Source organism: Sycon ciliatum, chromosome 5 (genome assembly GCF_964019385.1).
Source record: "Sycon ciliatum chromosome 5, ocSycCili1.1, whole genome shotgun sequence".
NCBI lineage: Eukaryota > Metazoa > Porifera > Calcarea > Leucosolenida > Sycettidae > Sycon > Sycon ciliatum.
In genome coordinates this window covers 36,006,145-36,026,748 of record NC_088647.1, presented here as the reverse complement: position 1 = coordinate 36,026,748, position 20,604 = coordinate 36,006,145, and the positions used below count along the sequence as shown (strand labels likewise).

General features: G+C 49.8%; 2 protein-coding genes across 2 annotated transcripts in view; one reads left to right on the top strand and one right to left on the bottom strand.

The window, feature by feature from the left end:
- Positions 1-20,603, top strand: part of LOC135817042 (sushi, von Willebrand factor type A, EGF and pentraxin domain-containing protein 1-like) — a gene marked incomplete at its 3' end in the record, with an annotated part of 38,680 nt that extends 18,077 nt beyond the window's left edge. Inside the window, exons 13-24 of the mRNA XM_065330144.1 lie at positions 11-541; positions 1,658-1,780; positions 2,181-2,732; positions 7,763-7,885; positions 8,059-8,583; positions 15,970-16,092; positions 16,307-16,840; positions 17,093-17,215; positions 18,398-18,931; positions 19,143-19,265; positions 19,726-20,277; positions 20,584-20,603. Of these exons, the coding sequence (XP_065186216.1) occupies positions 11-541; positions 1,658-1,780; positions 2,181-2,732; positions 7,763-7,885; positions 8,059-8,583; positions 15,970-16,092; positions 16,307-16,840; positions 17,093-17,215; positions 18,398-18,931; positions 19,143-19,265; positions 19,726-20,277; positions 20,584-20,603 (3,863 nt within the window). The remainder of the gene's footprint in view (positions 1-10; positions 542-1,657; positions 1,781-2,180; positions 2,733-7,762; positions 7,886-8,058; positions 8,584-15,969; positions 16,093-16,306; positions 16,841-17,092; positions 17,216-18,397; positions 18,932-19,142; positions 19,266-19,725; positions 20,278-20,583) is intronic.
- On the bottom strand, positions 3,092-6,943 carry LOC135818519 (uncharacterized). The gene is made up of 2 exons (XM_065331907.1): positions 3,960-6,943; positions 3,092-3,901 (listed from the first exon to the last, which is right to left on the bottom strand). Exon 1 carries the CDS (start codon positions 6,695-6,697, stop codon positions 5,453-5,455), a length of 1,245 nt encoding a protein of 414 aa, XP_065187979.1. The 5' UTR covers positions 6,698-6,943; the 3' UTR covers positions 3,092-3,901; positions 3,960-5,452.
- Position 20,604: the final 1 nt, after the last annotated feature.

Below are 20,604 nucleotides of genomic sequence, written 5' to 3'. Positions count from 1 at the left end.
TGTTGTTCAGCCAAATCCTGTGGGCACCCTGGACATACTGCATACAGTGTAATGTCTGGTACAGACTATACATACAGTAAGACAGTGAAGTACATGTGTAGCCGTGGTTACGTGATGCGTGGTCATGGTTACTTGACGTGCCAGGCGGATGGTACATGGAATGGGTCCTTACCAGTTTGTCACCGTATGCAGTGTCCTGACTTAGCTCCATCATCATGGTCACATGTCAATAGTTCTAACTTCACCTATGGCAGTGTAGTGAGATTTAGTTGTGATGAAGGATTCACACTATTGGGATTATCCAGTATGTTACAGTGTCTGTGGAATGGTAAATGGAGCAATGCACCACCAACATGTAAACCAGTTGAATGTAATGATCCTATTGCTGCTACAAACATGCTGGTGGTTAGTGTGAATGTTACATTTGGCGGTTACGCAATGTTCCGCTGTCAATCTGGATATGCTGCTAGTAGTGGGCAGAAACTTGTCAGTCAGTGTTTTTGGAACAAGACCTGGTCTTTGAATGCCGGTCTTTGCTTGGGTAAGTGACTAAAGATAGTTTGTGATTTAGCCTCTAGAGAGTGAGCAGGTGTGAGGTGAGGTTTTCTGATATTGAACAATGTACATGTATATAAATTCGACGGGGTTCGCGTACCGGGCAGGTCAAGAACAAGGAGTCGTACAACTCCCTGGTCAAGAACCACCTTTCCGCTTCCGTGGGACGCCACCACCCCATGATCAGGCGTCAGATGCGGCTCCTAAACGGTGGGGGAGGATAGATCAGATCCACCAACCAGAGGCCAAAGGCCTCGATCCCATTTGCCACATCCATGTATTACTCATGCCAGGCCACGAGTTCCCAATTAACTGTGGGTCGCAGCACAGTTGGAAAAAATCCTTCCGCTTCCAAGCATGTACAGTCGTCCCTCTCTAATCCGGCACCTTTTGCTACGGCGTTTGCTGCTGGATTAACGAGGGTGCTGGATTAAGAAATCCTGCCCTCTGACCCGGCCCTACCCAATTGCATGCATGTATCATATGTACGTCAAAACGCAGGGTTTTTCCGTGTCGACCCAAGTATTTGGTGCACGGCTTTATATTCTCAATTGTTCTCCGGGGATATACACAGTGATAAAGTGATAAAGTAAAACAGAGAACATGTTCACATGTACTCTTGCACACACACGCACACACACACACACACACACCTGAAAATTGGCAGGACACTACTCCTTGCTAAAAATAGTAAAATAAGAAAGTATGGTTGACTGCCGTTGTCTCCTGGACAACATTGACCAGACTGGCCTAGCCTGAAGTGCACCTGTGCGGTACGCGATTTACGACTGCCGGATTATGAAATCAAACTACGTGCAATTTGAGCGATTCGTTTCAAAAAGTCACTGCCGGAGGCGGAATTCAAGTGCCGGATTAAGATGTAGGAATTGAACGAAAAAAATCGGTTTCGTCAGAAAGTGCGCCGGTTGGCAAGGGTTCCGGATAAACAAGTGCCGGATTAGAGAGGGACGACTGTATATAGATTTCCTTAAACCACAGCTGTGTGGTCCTTCAGCAGTATCATTTGTTGTGTGTGTTTCAAACAACAGCTGTGTGGTTGATCTGCAGTTTCACTGGTTGTGTGTATGTGTGCTATGAGCAGATGTTGATGAATGTGAGAAGTCTTTACATGGTTGTAGCATCAATGCACGTTGTGTGAATCAAGAGCCATCATACACATGTACCTGTCATGCTGGATATAGAGGAGATGGTCACCAGTGTTCCAGTAAGTCAACAGTGTACAACCATTGTGTTGTGAACGCACACCAGCAGTCAGTATGTCTTTTCTCTTGGGGGGGGGGGGGGAGTGTTGGAAGTATTCGAAGAAACTGGCCACTTCAAAGATAAAGCTATGTTCACATTAAGCTGTGAATACATTGTTGTCTAGAGCAGCAGGAGTACTCATGCATCCACTAATCGGTAGGTGTTTGGTGTGGCATGGGCATGCAAAACGGAGGAGAACAGTTGTATCAGAGTGATGAATTGAAGAATGTATGCACTAACCTCACCAACACGGTAAAGAAGTTTACGTCCAAGAATGTTTCTTATCAGAAATGTGCAGTATTTCCTGTTCCATTCATACACAACCAGTGCTGCTGTTTATGTTTTCCTTCTGTCTTCTCCAGTCATTGAATGCAGTAAACCTGAAGCACTAGCACATGGCTCAGTACAGGGAAGCAGTTTTGTGTATCGCAGCAATGTGAAATACAGCTGTATGGACGGGTTTGAACTAGTGGGAAATCTGGAATCTTGGTGCCTGGCTTCGGGACAGTGGAGTTCTTCAACACCAACATGCTCTCCGGTCCAGTGTTCCCGTCTTGTAGCTACACGTCATAGCTCTCTGAACACTACTAACCATACATACAGTAGTGTAGTGGAGGTTCTATGTGATCTGGGATATACACTACCATCATCATCATCATCACCTGTGTCCTCAGTATCATCAACTACTGTATGCCTGTCCAGTGGTGTATGGAGCAGAACATTGGCAAAGTGTCAAGTTATTGAATGTGCAGGAATTGTTCCAGCTTCGTCAGTGCAACAAGTCAGCATTGTGAAGACCTACGGTGGTAATGCTGTGTGGAAGTGTGCATCTGGATTTGTGAAAACCAGTGGAAATGAGATACGGAGTTGCCAAGCAGGTGGAACATGGTCGGGAACTGAACTAGCATGTAGAGGTAAGGAGATAGTCACTAGGAGATTGGAATCATCATGTTTTGAAATTCATGGTATGTTGAAAGAGGAGTCAATTTACTGGGTGAAGCGTGATAATTCTATACATTTCTGTGCAGTATAACCCACCGATCTGTCAGTAAAAACATACCGTATTTCCCCGAATACAAGTCGCACCTTTTTACACTTAGCTTCAGGGTGAACCAAGGGGGTACGACTTATAATCGAGCATGACTTACTACTGAGAGAATATATCAAAAAGATAATGACATGGACCTGGAAATGGGGGTGCAACTTACAATCGAGTGCGACCTATAATCGGGGAAATACGGTAATGGTCCGTTTTTTATCATAATATCATTTAACGCATGCTCCGTACGCGGAGGCATACACGACCCACACACAGACACAGCAGTAGTTGGTTGGCACCACAGGGTAACTGGGCGAAGGAGCTGGCAGTGTGTAACCATGGAGGCGGCCGACCCGACAGAGGCGGGGACCGAGAGTGAGACCGAAATGGCGGCTGACCTGCCAAGGGCAGTAACCGAATAGAGTGATTCGGAGTGAGACCGAAATGGCGGCTGACCTGCCAAGGGCAGTAACCGAATAGAGTGATTCGGGAGAGTAGAGAGAATGCTGCCAGCTACTGAGAGTTCAGTGCCCAATCCCTGCTTGTTTTTGTTTAGCAGAGTGAGTTTGGAAGACGAATGAGGTTAGTAGTATAAGCGGGGTGCTACAGAATGAGAATTGTAACACAATGAAGTCGGTGTGGGTGGGTGGGTGAAAACACGGAGCAAGAGTCATGCGAGCCAATGCAACTAACAAAGAGAGCCAGGCACGAAGGCTGCTGAAGGGTGTACGTATGCAAAGCGAGCTGCTGGGAGAGTTTGCGCATGCGCACAACGGCGCATCCGTGAGCTGGCGCGAACACGCGCGTGATAGACATCAGCATACAGTGAAAACATTACGTCACCGCGTTAACATACTTTAGCTACGCAAAACTTGCATTAACGCATGCTCCGTACGCGGAGGCATACACGACCCACACACAGACACAGCAGTAGTTGGTTGGCACCACAGGGTAACTGGGCGAAGGAGCTGGCAGTGTGTAACCATGGAGGCGGCCGACCCGACAGAGGCGGGGACCGAGAGTGAGACCGAAATGGCGGCTGACCTGCCAAGGGCAGTAACCGAATAGAGTGATTCGGAGTGAGACCGAAATGGCGGCTGACCTGCCAAGGGCAGTAACCGAATAGAGTGATTCGGGAGAGTAGAGAGAATGCTGCCAGCTACTGAGAGTTCAGTGCCCAAGCTAGTTACCCTGGTGGGCCAACCAAATAAGTCAGTGCTCAGAAATAACGCGAGCATTGAACGAGGAGTATAGCAGGAGCTGCTAGCAGTCAAGAAATCTAGGTACCGATAGCGGTACTGAGAGTTGGTATGTATACCAGAGGAGACATTCGTCAAGGTGCAGCGCTACTGGTCAGTCACTCACTGTGGCTAGCTTCTCTGATACTAGCCGCACCTCGGATGGCTCAACACGGATATAGCGCAGCACGGCGTCGCTGCGCCATCGCCCCATATGGCGGATCACGTGCTCTGGTACGCCTGCGATAGCTGCAGACGTGGCTGCTCCGATCCGGAATGAGTGGCTAGCATAGCTGGACGGATCTGTAATCCCACAAAGCGGTAGGAGGGTCCGCACCTCCCTCGTGACGTCCGCTCGTGTCAGAGGCTGGCCATTGTGGTAGACGAGCAGCTGATCTCTAGGAGATTGGGACTCTGCCGGCACTGCCGTCAGGTACCGCACCATCGCCGTAACCGGGCAGCTGATGACATCGGTACAGCCGCCCACGTGGACTACCGTGCCCCTACCGTCCGGATCCGTCTTTGATTGCAGCAGCGTGATGGTGATACGAAATGATTGTTGGTCCAGGGCCACGTTGCCAAACGTCAACGAGGTGAGCTCACACCACAGCGCAGGAAGCCATAAAAGGCCAGGGTGAAGGCGCACTGCAGCATTGCCTGGTCAACTGAGTGCCGCATGGAGGAAACTTGGAGGCGTTGGCAGAGTTGCCGGAGGATGGGTGTTGTGATAGGCAAACGAGGGCGGCCAGGTCCCGACGAACGGGCTATGCCTCTTAACACTCGTGACAGCAGGGACGTCGGCTGATTCGGGTACTCGAGGCCAATTTCGACATGTAAGTTCCAGATGGCTGACATATATGTGCGAACCGAGGCCGGCCGCAGTGTGCGCATGAGGAGGGCTGCGTAGTAGCACAGTGGAACGTCGCTTCCAGGCAGGGCCACAACGCCATGCTGCTGACAGAAATCCAGGTACCGCCGCTCTGAAGCTGAGTATGTCCTCCTGGATGACGGTGCTATTGCCAGAGAGAACCTTGTGCTTTGGAAGGTTGCTTGTTGCACGGTCAAGGTCGTACAGGCGCCTCAGGAAGGTACGACCGACAGGAATAGCCCGGGCCGCGAACGAGAGATTGCCCAACACGGAGGCGAGTTCGCGCCGGGACGCCATGCCTGATTGAAGGAGGCCGTTGACTTTGCCGAGATACGCCCCATGTTTGGCGGACGGTAACCGGATCTCAAACGTCAGCGAATCCAGCTCCAGGCCGAGGAAGGTGAGACATGTGGATGGGCCTTCGACTTTCTCAGAGGCCACCGGTATCTGCAAATAGCGGAGCATGTCTAAGATATGTGAGCGATGATGTTACGCAACGGGCAGGTGGGGCGGACTAACGTTCAGAAAGTCGTCCAGGTAGGGGAGTAATTGGCTTAGGTGGCATGCATCCTCGAGAATAAACTGGACTGCTGTGGCGAATTTATCGAATATGTATGGTGCAGAACGCAATCCAAATGGTAGCACTTTGTCATGATAGAATTGTCCCTGCCAGAAGATGCCCAGAAAAGGCCAGTCACAGGGGGCAACAGGACAGAGACGGAATGCATTCCTGTCGACCTTCGTCAAAAGAGCGCCACACCCTGCCTGCATGATCAGAGAGATAGCTGTATCGACAGTTTCGTACTGCAGGCTGAATTCATCCCGAGATATACCGTCATTCACACTCGAGCCGGCAGGGGGCGAGAGGTCGTGGATGATACGCAGTTTGCCATCAGACTTCGGGATAGCACCCAAACCAGAAATATGCATGTGAGGGAATGGCGGAGATGCAAATGGGCCCGCAGTTTCTCCGCGGTCACAACAGTTAAGCAGATGAGTAGTAACCTCAGCAGGGCAAGCACAAGCCGAAGAGTGATTAGGAGACATAACAGAAGATGCAATGGGGCGAAAGCTGCCAATACGAAAGCCATACTGCATGCCTTGTGAACCATAAGAGCGAAATACTGCATTTGGATGAGGAGAGGGAAGATTGATAAAGCGCTGAACATGAACAGGCGTGCTAGTGGGCACCTGTAAAGCAGCGTCACCACTGGGGTGAGAGTTATTTCTTGGTCGAGTCACCAGACTTGGAGCATTGGCGTGCGGGGTGACGGCCGCGGCACTGGATGCAGACGTGTGCTCTGGAGCAGGGGGAGAGCAAGCAGCTGCCGAAGTTGAAATTACGACAGATGGCTTTGCCGTCAAAGCCAGGCTGGTGCGAGAACTGGCTCCCCGTAGGCGCTGTTGGGGCTGGGAGCCCCCCACGAAAGGGGCAGCTGCTGGGCTGACTTGGATGGACCATGGAGCAACGCTGGCACGGAGGCCGCCCACGGCCCGTGAGACAAGACTGCCACAGGTTCGGGTCAATGACGGACCAGGAATAGCGGTGAGGGAGGGACGCCGTGGCCATACGGAATTTGCGGTCGTAGGACAGCCAGGCATCATTGTGGAACCGGACGTTGGCATCGACAATGATGGCCTGATACGCCCAGAGATCACCTGCCAGCTGTGGTGAGGCGTCGGCCAGCACCCTCGAGTATGTGGTGAACGCTTCCACCCATGTGGCAAGATCATAGATGTGTCGTTTGGCGGGTTGCCGGTGGGAAGATTTGGGGACGAGCTGCACAGATCGGCCCGCGCCCACGTCGAGTTGCATCACATCATGATCCCCCTCGAAGCCCAGGGATTCAGGCAGCAAATCGCTTAATTCTGTGAACTCACCTCGCACAATCCGGTCTCGAAGGCGAGGCGGCACCACGGGGAGGTCTCCAGATGACGGCCACTGTTGTGTCGGGTGGCTGGCGGCCGGTACTGATACTGGTAAAACCGGCGCTGCAGTGGGGATTGATCCGGCAGCACAAAGCGAGGCCCCGCTGAACGTCGGAACATGAGCGAGTCCCGAGTTTACGCCAGTTCCTGGGCCGGCGAGTTGGGCTGCGCCAGCCTGCTCCAGCAGGGTAACCTTGTCGGCCAGAGGCTGAATAGCAACAGCCACGGCGGCGGAGATCTGGCTCGCCAGCGTGGGCTGGGGTGGGTGGCCGGCATTGACTGAGACGGAGGCACTTGGCCAGGTAGAGCCGAAGCACGAGGAGCACGAGGCGGCGCGAGGTTCTGGGCCGGGGCTCTGGCCTGGGTGGTTCCAGGAGCAGGGGAGGATGTTGCTCTAGCGTAGGGGCTAGAAGATGACCTGGCGGACCTGCGCGACATCTCTTGCCTCAGCGTGGGAAAATTTGAGAAAATTTGAGTAAACCACTCCGCGGATACAGCACTCAGAATTCCAGCCCGCCCAGGGGCTGGACACCACAACTAGGCAACAAGAGACCGAAACGACGATGTCACCTTGTACAAGGAAGTCTGAACAGAACTGAAGAACTCCGGAGTTTGAAAACACGGAGCAAGAGTCATGCGAGCCAATGCAACTAACAAAGAGAGCCAGGCACGAAGGCTGCTGAAGGGTGTACGTATGCAAAGCGAGCTGCTGGGAGAGTTTGCGCATGCGCACAACGGCGCATCCATGAGCTGGCGCGAACACGCGCGTGATAGACATCAGCATACAGTGAAAACATTACGTCACCGCGTTAACATACTTTAGCTACGCAAAACTTGCACTCTTGTCATTTTTTGGTGTGTTATATTTAGACTTGGATGAATGCAGTGGAAAGTCACATGACTGTAGTGTATATGCTCGCTGTCATAACAGCCATGGTTCTCATTACTGCAAGTGTTGGCATGGTTACGGCGGTGATGGGAAGCTGTGTACAGGTAAGAAAATATTGTATTTTTATCACTGAAACAAGTTGTAATTATGTGTCCTATAATAGTTGCCACCATTCCTTCCTTTTCTGGGTGTTGAAAATCTCGATCTCGTTCCGGTTCTGGTTTCAAATGTTTGATTCCCTAGTTTCACACAACTCATCTTCTTCTTGTTGCTACAGCAATATCATGTGAAGATCCCGGTATTCCTCAGTACTGCAGTCGTATTGGCTGGAACTTCACCTTTTCCCGATCACTGCAGTATGAGTGTAAACGAGGATTCCTGATGACTTCTGGATCAGCACACTTGTCATGTCAGGCTGATGGTCAGTGGAATGGCACTTTACCGACGTGTCGTCCGGTACTGTGTCCAGAACTGAGAACACCAGCTTGGTCAAAACGTAACAGCTCCAACTTTACCTATTCCAGTGTGGTGATGTTTGGATGTGCTGGTGGATTTGAGCTTGTTGGTTCAGCTGAGCTTGACTGCCTGTGGACTGGAGAATGGAGTAACTCTCCACCGAAATGTCAGGCAATGAAATGTGGCAGTGTTAGCATCGCGAATGCCGGCATAGTTATGGTGAATGATTCGTTCTCTGGCCATGCTGTTTTCAAGTGTGATATTGGATACTCTAGCCATGGTCTAAATATCACTTTACAATGCCTTTCAAGTGGACATTGGTCATCATCATCTGACTCCTGTGTTGGTGAGTGCAATGGTGCTATAGATAATTAAACCGCTCAGGCTCCAACTGAACAATGCATGGCCACTGATGTGTGCATACTTTCCAATTGCACTTCACAGTATTGAAGATAATTAACATAATTCCTAGATACTTCATGGGCAACTAACTTCTGCTAGCTGGACTAGCTACGATAGTGGGTGTGTTCGATTTAGTGTGTTCGAATTTGTGCATCATGTTTCTGCCTTGTATTAGTGCAGTAGTGCATTTGTAGTTTACTTATTTGTTGCTATTTTGTGCACTGTCTCAGTGGCTGGTTCTTTGTATCATAAGCATGAGTGCGCGTCTGCCGCTAGGCTAGTTGTCTGTTTCATGAATGCACTTGCGGTCGTTGTTGGCTGATCACTACACCATTGTCTCACATGTATCATCGTTCTAGCTGCGTGCTCCCGTACCTGTGAGTACGGTGTTCTTTTGGTTCTATATTCGTGATTTGCATTTTTTGTTTTGGTTCAGATGTGTTTACGATGTTTTTCAGATGAGTTTGGAAACGGTTGTGTTGAACTCTAAGCTGGTGTTTTTGAGCTAGTGCTTGTTGTCCGAAGATGGAATATTGAATACAGTCTGATTGGAGAAGTCATTGATTTGTTCAGTAACATATGGTCCTTCGAGCCGGATTGACATGGCTGCGCCAAGAAGAAGTACGCGATCCAACCAAGGTGTCTTGCCTGTACGGTTTCAGGACGAGGGAAATGAACCCGCAAGTCGTCTGAGCCCAGGAAGCCTGTCGGACGTGGACTCCGTGTCTGAAAGCAGTGTGTCAACCAGAGCCAGTGTTGTTGGCAGTAGTATCAGCTCGTCTGCGTCGTCGTTGCGACGAGCAAGTGTTGTACAGGCAGAGCTGAGAATGGCTCGCATGGAGCGAGCCTTCTTGGAGCAAAAAATGGAGCAAGAGAGAAGGATATTTCGTCTGGAAATGGAGGCTGCGCAGGTCTCTCTCTCATCGACATCGCAGTCGAGCTCACCAGACGATGAAAGTTCGGGATTGACATTCAAAACATGTGTCACCGGGCTTCCCAAGCAACCTCAAGCTCCGCTGGATAGTGCAGCTATGGCAGCTGTTGAACTACAGGGGAGTGATGTGCTAGTAGAGCAGCACGTAGAGGAAGAAGTGCTTGTCGTTGAAGAACATGCAGCCAACAGAGCTGATGAAGTGAAAAGCGACGAGAAAAAAGTAGTTGTTGAAAGCCGTGTGCAGTCACTGCAGTGTGCTCAAGATCCGAGTTCCGCTGTGTTGCACAAGGGGGACAGGGAACATGTTCGTGATCCAGCTGAGACCAGTGCAAGTCGGAGTGCAGACAAGAGCACGGAGCTGACCACAGGAGTGACAGGTTCAAGTGTCCGTGACAGCAGGCATGCACCCAACACTGTGCAAGCTGCATTCAAGTCTAGGTCCAAGCCTGCCAGCTCACACAAACCTGTACGGGAGGCTGCCGCTGCACGTGGTGCATACTTTGAGACTCCTACTGCTAGGGCTGCTGATCCCAGACTGCAGGCTCCTTCTGCCAACCAGTGTGCCAGTGCTAGGAGAGTGCAACACTGGGTTGACAGAGTGCAGGTACCAGTACCAGCAGGAATAAATCAACATCAGGTCAAGCCTCTGGAGTTGCCCAGATTTGATGGCATGCAGAGGAGCTACGTAAGATGGCGCCAGAGATTTATGAGACTGGTGGATGATGACTACTCCGTGTCCGAGGATTATAAGATGGCTCGCTTACGAGAGGCGCTAGATGGTGGCAAGGCCGAGGAACTGATATGCGAGGTGCTGGATGGGCCTGGTGCATATAGAGCGGCCTTGGAGGAGTTGGAAGCTTGGTACGGAAGCAGTGAGCGCGAGCTAGAACGTCAGCAGACGGAACTCATGAGTCTGCCCAGAATTGTCATGGAGAAAGACACTGAGTCGCTGCAAAAGCTCGCTGTCAAGCTCCGCAATGTCATTGTGAACATGTCAACTGCTGGAATGCAGCCAGGCAGGGAGCTGTATATAGCGGTCACACAGAAGTTGCCACGTGGCATGCTGTCACGCTACATGGATTGCCATGACGACAACAGGAGCAATGCCCAGGAGTTGTCACAATGGCTGATGAGACGGGTGAATCAGTCGAGGCACGTTGATGCACGCCTCTCAACTGGCGGTGATCAGCAGCCAGCTCAAAGAGAGCAGCGCAAGCACAGGGTCTTGGTGTCGAACGCCAGTCAGGCAGCCGAGCCGACGGAGCCTGAACCATCAAGAGCTGCCTATGCTCAGCCCAGAACCGCAGCTTCTGACAGGAGGACGTGCCCGAAGTGTCGAGGCAGCCATGCTCTTGCAGATTGCTCCAACTTCCTGACCCTTGGCGTCCAGAAGAGATGGGACCTGGCGAAGCTGGTGGGGCTATGTTTGCGATGCCTGCAGCCTGGTCATTTTGCGAAGGAGTGCAAGAGCGCCGGATGCAAGAAGTGCCCAGGTGGCCATCACAGTCTGCTGCACTACGACAAGCAGAAGAAGGCCAGCCAACCTGACGAGAAGACGCAGAAAGACTCCTGCAGCAGTGCCTGTACAACCAGTGCCGACCACACCATAGCCTTCATGACCATTCAGACGACAGTCCACGGAAACAGTACGGCAGCACAAGCCACAGCACTGTTGGACTCGGGTTCGTCAGCCAGCTATGTCACTGGGGGTCTTGTTCGAAGTCTCGGCATCACGACAGAGAAGTGTCGCATGGAGACGACGGTGCTCGGAGGCAGCTCTATCGTCGGGGAAACGGAAAAGGCCAGCCTTGTTATCGCCAGCCTGGACGGTTCCTACAAAGGCAAGCTGGAGGCATGGGTGCTACCCACAATCACTGCAGCCGTGCCACCCGTCGAGTGGGAGCAGCAGAAGGCGAGCTGGAGCCACCTGCAGAGCTTGCCACCGATGGTGGATCCCAGCACTGCCGTCGACTTGTTGATCGGATTAGACGCGGCAGAGATGCATGCGTCTCTTGAGGAGCGTGCGTGCCCCACGGAGGGAGGCCCGACAGCCCGGAAGACGCGCCTCGGTTGGGTACTGTTTGGCCCAAATGCTGTCAACAAGTCTAGCAGTGGCAGCACTACTCTACTCGGCGTCTCTCAAAGCTCCGGAGCTGAGGAGGAGCTGGATGAGCTAGTGAAGAAGTTCTGGAGTCTGGAGGCTGTGGGAATGCAGCCACATCCGCATACGCCCGCAATGACTCCTGACGAGAAGGCAGCGGACGACCTCACAGCGGCAACATTGAGCCATGACGGTGAGCGTTTCCAGATCGGCATCCCGTGGCACAGCGGTGGACCTGGACCAGAGGTTCGGAGCAATTTCGAACTAGCAAATGGCCGGCTGACCAGCCTCATGCGGATGCTGGAGAGGAAGCCAGACGTCAAGCTACGGTATGCGGCAGTCTTGGAGGATTATCTTAGCAAAGGCTACATCAGACTTCTGGAAGACGTCAGCGCCAACCAGAACTACCTTCCGCACTTCGCCGTTGTTAGAGAAGACAAGGCAACTACCAAAGTGAGAATCGTCTTCGACGGAGGGGCTAGAAACGGGACCCATCCCAGCATCAACGAGCTGATGTACGCTGGGCCGAAGTTGCAGAATAACATGGTCCATGTTCTGCTCCGGTTCTGCAAGGATGCCGTGGCTCTTGCGGCAGATATCTCGGAAATGTTCTTGCAGGTCAGGCTGAGACCTGAAGACAGGTGCTATCATCGATTTCTGTGGGAGAAGGACGGCAACCTCGTAGCGTTCGAGTTCCTGAGGCTCGTATTCGGCATCAAAGCCTCGCCATACCTGGCAGGATGCGCACTGCTTGAAACAGCGAATAGGTTTGCTGACACAACGTCCAAGGAAGCCGTGAGAAGTGTGGCAGACAACTTCTATGTCGACGACCTCTTGAAGTCCTGCAAGTCTGACGAAAAGGCGATTCAGTTGCGAGCTGAGATGCAGGCGCTTCTGCATCAAGGAGGATTCCACATTCGGAAGTGGAACAGCAGCTCGTCAGCCGTCATCCAAACTGTTCCTGAAGCCGACCGAGCTGCAAACACCGAACTTGCCATCACCGATCGTGAGGCAGGAGCGGAGCCAACCCAGAAGACTCTCGGCGTGTCATGGTCGTGCCAGACGGATTGCTTCACCTTCCACTATGCTGAACCCAAGGAGTTTGAGTTCACGCGTCGCGGTGTGTTGTCGCAGATGTGCCGGCTCTGCGATCCTCGTGGGCAGCTGGCTCCTTTTACGGTACGGGCTCGTGTACTGTTCCAAGAGGCCTGCATCCGGGACACAGGCTGGGATGAGCACATGGAAGATGAGTTGACAGCAAAGTGGCAGCGCTGGTTTGCCGAGCTCCCAGAGTTGGCCAAGATCACCATTCCACGCTGTTTCAAGGATCCGTCATCAGATGAGCCGTTGTCACTGCACATTTTCACGGATGCGTCCGACTCGGCGTATGCGGCGGTGGTCTACACGCGCCAAGAGCTGTCAAATGGATTGGCAAGAGTGTCCCTGGCCATGGCAAAAGCTCGTCCGTCACCCATTAGGAAGAAGACGATTCCCATGTTAGAACTTCAGGGTGCTGTGCTTGGAGCTCGACTAGCTGGTGAGGTAGCTACGGCACTTGACGTTCCTGTGGAACGGCGGCATTATTGGACAGACTCTATGAACGTCCTTTATTGGATCAGATCATCAAGCAGGAAGTTCAAGATAGAGGTCGCGAACCGAGTTGCGCAGATCCAGGAGGAGTCGTCACCAAGCCAATGGCAGCATGTACCGGGCAAACTGAACCCTGCCGACCTTCCGTCTCGTGGAGCGTCCGCCAAGCAGCTGTCTGAAGAACAGGGGTGGTGGACAGGACCGGCATTCTTGAGGACGTCTGAAGTAGACTGGCCGAAGAGACAGATCATTGTTCTTGGCGAGCTACCAGGACAGCTGAAGCGCGCGACTTGTCTCACTGCTAACACCACAGCATCGCCGAGGCTCCATCCTGACAACTACTCCAACTGGACGCGTCTGAAGAGAGTCTCAGCCTGGGGTAGACGGTTTGTGCGTTGTGCTAGTAGAGGCAAGCACTGTGCGCAGGAGTCCTCAACATCGGCACAATCAGCAGCATGCGACGGTACGTTGGTCTCCCTCCATTATCGGCGAACCAAGGATTCACCGAAGGTGTCCGTTCAGCCGCTCACCGTGTCAGAGCTTCAGGAAGCGGGGCATTGTTGGATTCGCTATGCGCAGAGGGAAGCCTTCCCCGAGTCCTACGATGCCTTGCGTCATGGCAGAGAGATCAGCACTGGTGCCCTCGTGAAGCTGAAGCCGTACCTCGATGCACAGAGCGATATGATGAAGGTTGGTGGACGTCTGAGTACAGCCCATCACCTTCCAACGAGCGTTCAGAGTCCAGTCATTCTACCGTCAAAGCACCGCGTCACGCAGCTGATCGTCAGTGACGAAGATGACCGATGCGGCCATGTTGTGGGCGTCAATCACATTCTGTCTAACTTGTCTGTCAAGTATTGGATTGTCAAGGGCCAGTCAGCCGTGAAGCGTCATCGGAATGATTGTGTGCGGTGTAAGCGCACATGGGCCAAGGCTGCGCATCTAATCATGGGCCAGCTACCAGACTTCCGCACAAGCGGACCTCTTCAACCATTTGCAAAGGTTGGAGTGGATTACTGCGGCCCGTTCTACACAAAGCAAGGCCGTGGACGACCGCAGGTGAAACGCTGGGTTTGTGTGTTTACCTGCCTGCAAGTTAGAGCCTGTCATCTCGAGATGGCAACGTCATTGGACACCGATGGCTTCCTGATGGCATTCGACCGATTTGTGAAGCGCCGAGGTGTACCAATGGAAGTGGTTTCGGACAACGGGACGAATTTCGTGGCTGCGGAGAGGCTAATGAGGGAGGCGGTTGTTGCCCTGGACAACAGCAAGATTGAATCGAATCTGGCTGATCGCGGAGCGACTTGGCGCTTCAACCCGCCAGCATCTCCGCACTTCGGTGGTGTGTTCGAGGCGATTGTCAAGTCGGTGAAGAGAGCCCTGCAGAACGTGTTGCAACGTGCCGACATTACCGATGAGGAACTCATGACAGCGCTAGTTCACGCCGAAGCATTCCTCAACTCCCGACCCTTGTCCACGGTGTCATCAGATCCCACCGACTTACGGCCATTGACTCCTTTGAGCTTCCTTATCGGCCACATGGATGTGAGGACAGCTATGGAAGAGAATGCCGATCGTCAGGAGGTGGTCAACCCGCGGCGTCGCTGGCTTTACGTTCAACGGCTGGTATTGGAAGTGTGGCGAAGATAGTTGAAGGAGCTCGTGCCGCGGCTGAATGTACGCGCGAAGTGGCGTGGCGACAAGCGCACGGTGGAAGTTGGCGACGTGCTGCTCGTTGTGAAGAAAGATACGCCTAGAGGAAAGTGGCCTCTTGGCCGCGTGAGTGAAGTCTTCCCGGGTCCGGACGGCGTAGTGCGAGTCGTGGATGTCGTGATCCAGGGGAAGACTTACCGACGCGCGGTGCACAACCTCATACCACTGGAAGTTACAGATGATGAGCAAGCAGTTACACCGGCCAGTGTACCCGCCACCAGCTCTAAAGGTGTCGATGAAGTGTCTGCCGTAGTATGACATCACACTGAAAAGAGCGTGATAATGAGCATGACGAACTCTGATGTGAGTTTCCTTATGGCACTAGTGTTTAGGAATGCAGATTAGTTTGTTGTCTTTCATATGATAATTAGCTACTAGTCTCTAGCGTATATCTGTGTGAATTCTCTCTCAGTTGACTTCGTTCGAGAGGGAGGAAATGTTCGATTTAGTGTGTTCGAATTTGTGCATCATGTTTCTGCCTTGTATTAGTGCAGTAGTGCATTTGTAGTTTACTTATTTGTTGCTATTTTGTGCACTGTCTCAGTGGCTGGTTCTTTGTATCATAAGCATGAGTGCGCGTCTGCCGCTAGGCTAGTTGTCTGTTTCATGAATGCACTTGCGGTCGTTGTTGGCTGATCACTACACCATTGTCTCACATGTATCATCGTTCTAGCTGCGTGCTCCCGTACCTGTGAGTACGGTGTTCTTTTGGTTCTATATTCGTGATTTGCATTTTTTGTTTTGGTTCAGATGTGTTTACGATGTTTTTCAGATGAGTTTGGAAACGGTTGTGTTGAACTCTAAGCTGGTGTTTTTGAGCTAGTGCTTGTTGTCCGAAGATGGAATATTGAATACAGTCTGATTGGAGAAGTCATTGATTTGTTCAGTAACAGGGTATGAGCACAAGATCTTTGGGCTAACTTACCTAATTTCTGACTCTGTCTTGTCGTTTTCTCGCTGCTTTCTCTTTTGCCGCTATACACATGCAGATGTGAATGAATGTTTGATTGGCACACACAAATGTAGTGTACACGCACGGTGTGAGAATAGTCCTGGAATTTACAAATGCCTATGTCACACTGGGTATACTGGGAATGGATTCTCTTGTAAAGGTAAGGTATTTGGTCCTTTTTGGAAATCTTGTATATACTGTTTTTGTCTCTGCATCTGTCCGTTTGTCTGTCTCCGAATACTGAGACCAATACCAGGAATATAATCCATGTGTGTTTTTGCAAATAATCCAATAATTATGCTGTATAGTCAGACCAGGTTCTATATTTTATTAATTTGTGCTGATATGTGCTATTCTTATGGTTCATGTTCTAGAGGTTGACTGCGGAGTACTGACGACACCAGTGCACGGAACATTGTCAGCCATTGGCTGGACGTATGGAAATTCAGTAACTTACAGTTGCAATACTGGATTTGTACTGAGTGGTGCGCCATCAGTCTGGTGTCTTGTAGATGGCAAATGGAGTTCCCCATCACCAGAATGTCATCCTGTCCAATGTCCTGGTCTCAAGGAACCAGCTCATTCACATCTGAGTAGTACTAATAGAACATACACAAGTGTAGTGAAGTCAAGTTGCTCCATTGGTTATCAAACAATCACTGGTGGTGATGTACAGAAAATCCAATGTTTATCAACAGGTGTGTGGAGTGGTCAACTAACAGACTGTGAAATTGTAGAATGTCCAGTTAATCTGGTTCCGACGTCAGTTGTGGAAGTGCACCGTGATGAGGAGTATGGTGGTTTACTGATTTGGAAATGTGCGGACGGTTTTGTGTATGGTTCTGGCACCGAGCGACGGATATGTGGTGCAGATGGTGAATGGAGTGGAACAGCAATGCAATGTACAGGTCTGTAATGATGACGATGATGACATGTACTTTTCTATGCCTTTGAAGTCCCTTTACTTGTTGGTCAGTGCAAAGAACTATTGATCAAAGTTATTATTACTTATGTACCTATCTAATTGGTTTGTCGCAGGACATTCTTATGTGTGTTCATCTCTGTCTGCATGCTTTTCTGTGTGCGTTTGCATTTCAGTCTACATACTTTTCTATGCGTGGGTTGTTTGTTCGTTTGTTCGTTCCTTTCTTTTGCTATAGATACGAATGAGTGTTTGGAAAGGTCACATGACTGTAGCAAGTATGCACTATGCCATAACAAACTGGGAGCACATGATTGTGTTTGTTTGAGAGGTTATGATGGTGATGGGAAAGTCTGTAAAGGTAAGCCACTTGACTACTTCGCGTTCTACATGATGCCTCAATCCTAAGAGCATTTGTTAGAGCTAGGGCAGCCAGACCAGCTAAGTGGAAGCCATCCGACCCACTGATGCGCTCTTTTCTTCCAATTATTATGTTCTTTCCTTTTTTCATTCATTTCCTTCTCTTGCCATGGCTGGCTCCTTTGCATTGGATTCTGCCATTGGACGGTGAAATAAAAATTTAAAAAAATTAAATTATCATGGCGGACCGGATGTAGTGCTCGCCCAGAGTTGGGGCTGAACTCAGCTACTAAGAAAGGTTGGTGTTGTGTTGGTGTTGGCATTACACCATGTAAGGGAGCATCTCATAAGTTCGCATTTTTTTCCTAAACGTAACGCATTTCGAACGGGGGTAGGGGGGGGGGGGGGTAACGCCCTTTTCGAATAGAAAAATGACAGTTCGCACATTTTCTGGATGTGTACATACTGTGCGCATGCAGTGCATGTTCTACATCAGGACACTAGTGCTTCAGCAAAATGAGTGTGTTTAGGTGTACATCTCAGATATGTACCTGTGTTTGGAGATCAGCTAAACCTTGCATACACCATGTACACTGCATGTATGCAGGCTACTCAGAGGTGTCAAATGTCACACCAGCCTGATCAAACTGTGTACCTGGCCAGCTTTTACAGAGTCAGTACACAGTTGATGCGGAGGAACTCTGTTTATGTGCGTGTACATGTCATTCATTGTACTTGTACTCCATAATAATAATAATACATGTAGATGGGGTACTACTGACTATGGTAAGTAGTCTGTATGCCATTCACTTTGACATTCATATCCATGTATTTTGTACATGTGCATACCATGGCATGCATGGGCATGGACATGCACAGATCCACACGGAAAAAGGAAAAAGGAAAAAGTGCGAAAAGACTTTCGAATAGAGGGGGGAGGTAGGGGGTAAAGTCTATTCGAAATGCATTACGTTTACAAAATAAGTGCGAACTTATGAGATGCTCCCTAAGTTACATGTATATTGTATTATTTTTTCGTCCTGTAGCATATTAAAAACCACAATGTAGCAGACAGCATTTTCATTTTGAACCCATCTTGCTGGCAAGATTCTACTTCACTCTGTGTTTCACCCGTGCATTTTACTGGATTTTCCTTCATGTATATGTTCGTTTTGTTGTTCAGCCAAATCCTGTGGACACCCTGGACATACTGCATACAGTGTAATGTCTGGTACAGACTATACATACAGTAAAACAGTGAAGTACATGTGTAGCCGTGGTTACGTGATGCGTGGTCATGGTTACTTGACGTGCCAGGCGGATGGTACATGGAATGGGTCCTTACCAGTTTGTCACCATGTGCAGTGTCCTGACTTAGCTCCATCATCATGGTCACATGTCAATAGTTCTAACTTCACCTATGGCAGTGTAGTGAGATTTCGTTGTGATGAAGGATTCACACTATTGGGATTATCCAGTATGTTACAGTGTCTGTGGAATGGTAAATGGAACAATGTACCACCAACATGTAACCCAGTTGAATGTAATGATCCTATTGCTGGTACCAACATGCTGGTGGTTAGTGTGAATGTTACGTTTGGCGGTTACGCAATGTTCCGCTGTCAATCTGGATATGCTGCTGCTGGTAGTGGGCAGAAACTTGTCAGTCAGTGTTTGTGGAATAAAACCTGGTCTGTGAATACTGGTCTCTGCTTGGGTAAGTTACTAAAGATCGTTTGTGACTTAGCCTCTAGAGACTGAGCAAGTGTGAGGTGAATTGTTTCTGATATTGAACAGTGTATGTAGATTTCCTTGAAACACAACTGTGTGGTCCTTCAGCAGTATCATTTGTTGTGTGTGTTTCAAATAACAGCTGTGTGGTTGATCTGCAGTTTCACTCGTTGTGTGTATGTGTGTGCTATGTGCAGATGTTGATGAATGTGAGAAGTCCGTGCATGATTGTAGCATCAAAGCACGTTGTGTGAATCAAGAGCCATCATACACATGTACATGTCATGCTGGATATAGAGGAGATGGTCACCAGTGTTCCAGTAAGTCAACAGTGTGCAACCATTGTGTAGTGAACTTGCACCAGCATTATATCCTTTTTACAGTTTGGGTCATTGGGACACTAAGGGCTGCGAAGTTTTAAGAAGAAATGACCCTGACACTCTGGCTGCAACATGAAAGATCAGGGAAGAGCAACTTCCAAGTTGCAACTTCACCTTTTATTCTGAAAACTTGGTTCCCCAGAGCACGGCAGGATCACACATGCATGAACCCCATCAGAATATTGATACTAATTAGTTGCTGGTTTGTGAAGTTAAAACTTGCAACATGGAGATAATAGTGATGAAGGATCTATGAATACAATAATGTATGCACTAACATGACAAACATGGTAAGGTAGTTTACGTCCAAGAATGTTTCTTGTCAGAAATGTGCAGTATTTCCTGTTCCATTCATACACAACCAGTGCTGCTGTTTATGTTTTCCTTCTGTCTTCTCCAGTCATTGAATGCAGTAAACCTGAAGCACCAGCACATGGCTCAGTACAGGGAAGCAGTTTTGTGTATCGCAGCAATGTGAAATACAGCTGTATGGACGGGTTTGAACTAGTGGGAAATATGGAATCTTGGTGCCTGGCTTCCGGACAGTGGAGTTCTTCAACACCAACATGCTCTCCAGTCCAGTGTTCCCGTCTTGTGCCTACAAGTCATAGCTCTCTGAACACTACTAACCATACATACAGTAGTGTAGTGGAGGTTCTATGTGATCTGGGATATACACTACCATCATCATCATCATCACCTGTGTCCTCAGTATCATCAACTACTGTATGCCTGTCCAGTGGTGTATGGAGCAGAACATTGGCAAAGTGTCAAGTTATTGAATGTGCAGGAATTGTTCCAGCTTCGTCAGTGCAACAAGTCAGCGTTGTGAAGACCTACGGTGGTAATGCTGTGTGGAAGTGTGCATCTGGATTTGTGAAAACCAGTGGAAATGAGATACGGAGTTGCCAAGCAGATGGAACATGGTCAGGAACTGAACTAGCATGTAGAGGTAAGGAGAGTTGGTTCAGATTATGCACACTCGATATTACTGGTGTGCAAAATTATGTAGCAATGCCTGTTGAGCACCCAAAAGCGGCCCTAATGTCAGGTGATTGCCACCCAATTTCGCTGACGTGGTATATGACGTGGCAATTGTTTTTACTGAAATCATAGATTTCCTACCTAATTGGAAGACGATTTCTCTGGTTATTAATCAGCGTTCCTGTTTGTCAAGATGTAGCTTTTTTTCCTGCAATGCTTTGGCCAGTGTGTCAGGCTGTCTGTTATGCTTTGTTTTTATGTGTGTTATATTTAGACTTGGATGAATGCAGTGGAA

Bases quoted from the DNA above. Each gene is read 5' to 3' on its own strand.
- LOC135818519 (XM_065331907.1), bottom strand. From the start codon at position 6,697: ATGATCTTGCCACATGGGTGGAAGCGTTCACCACATACTCGAGGGTGC.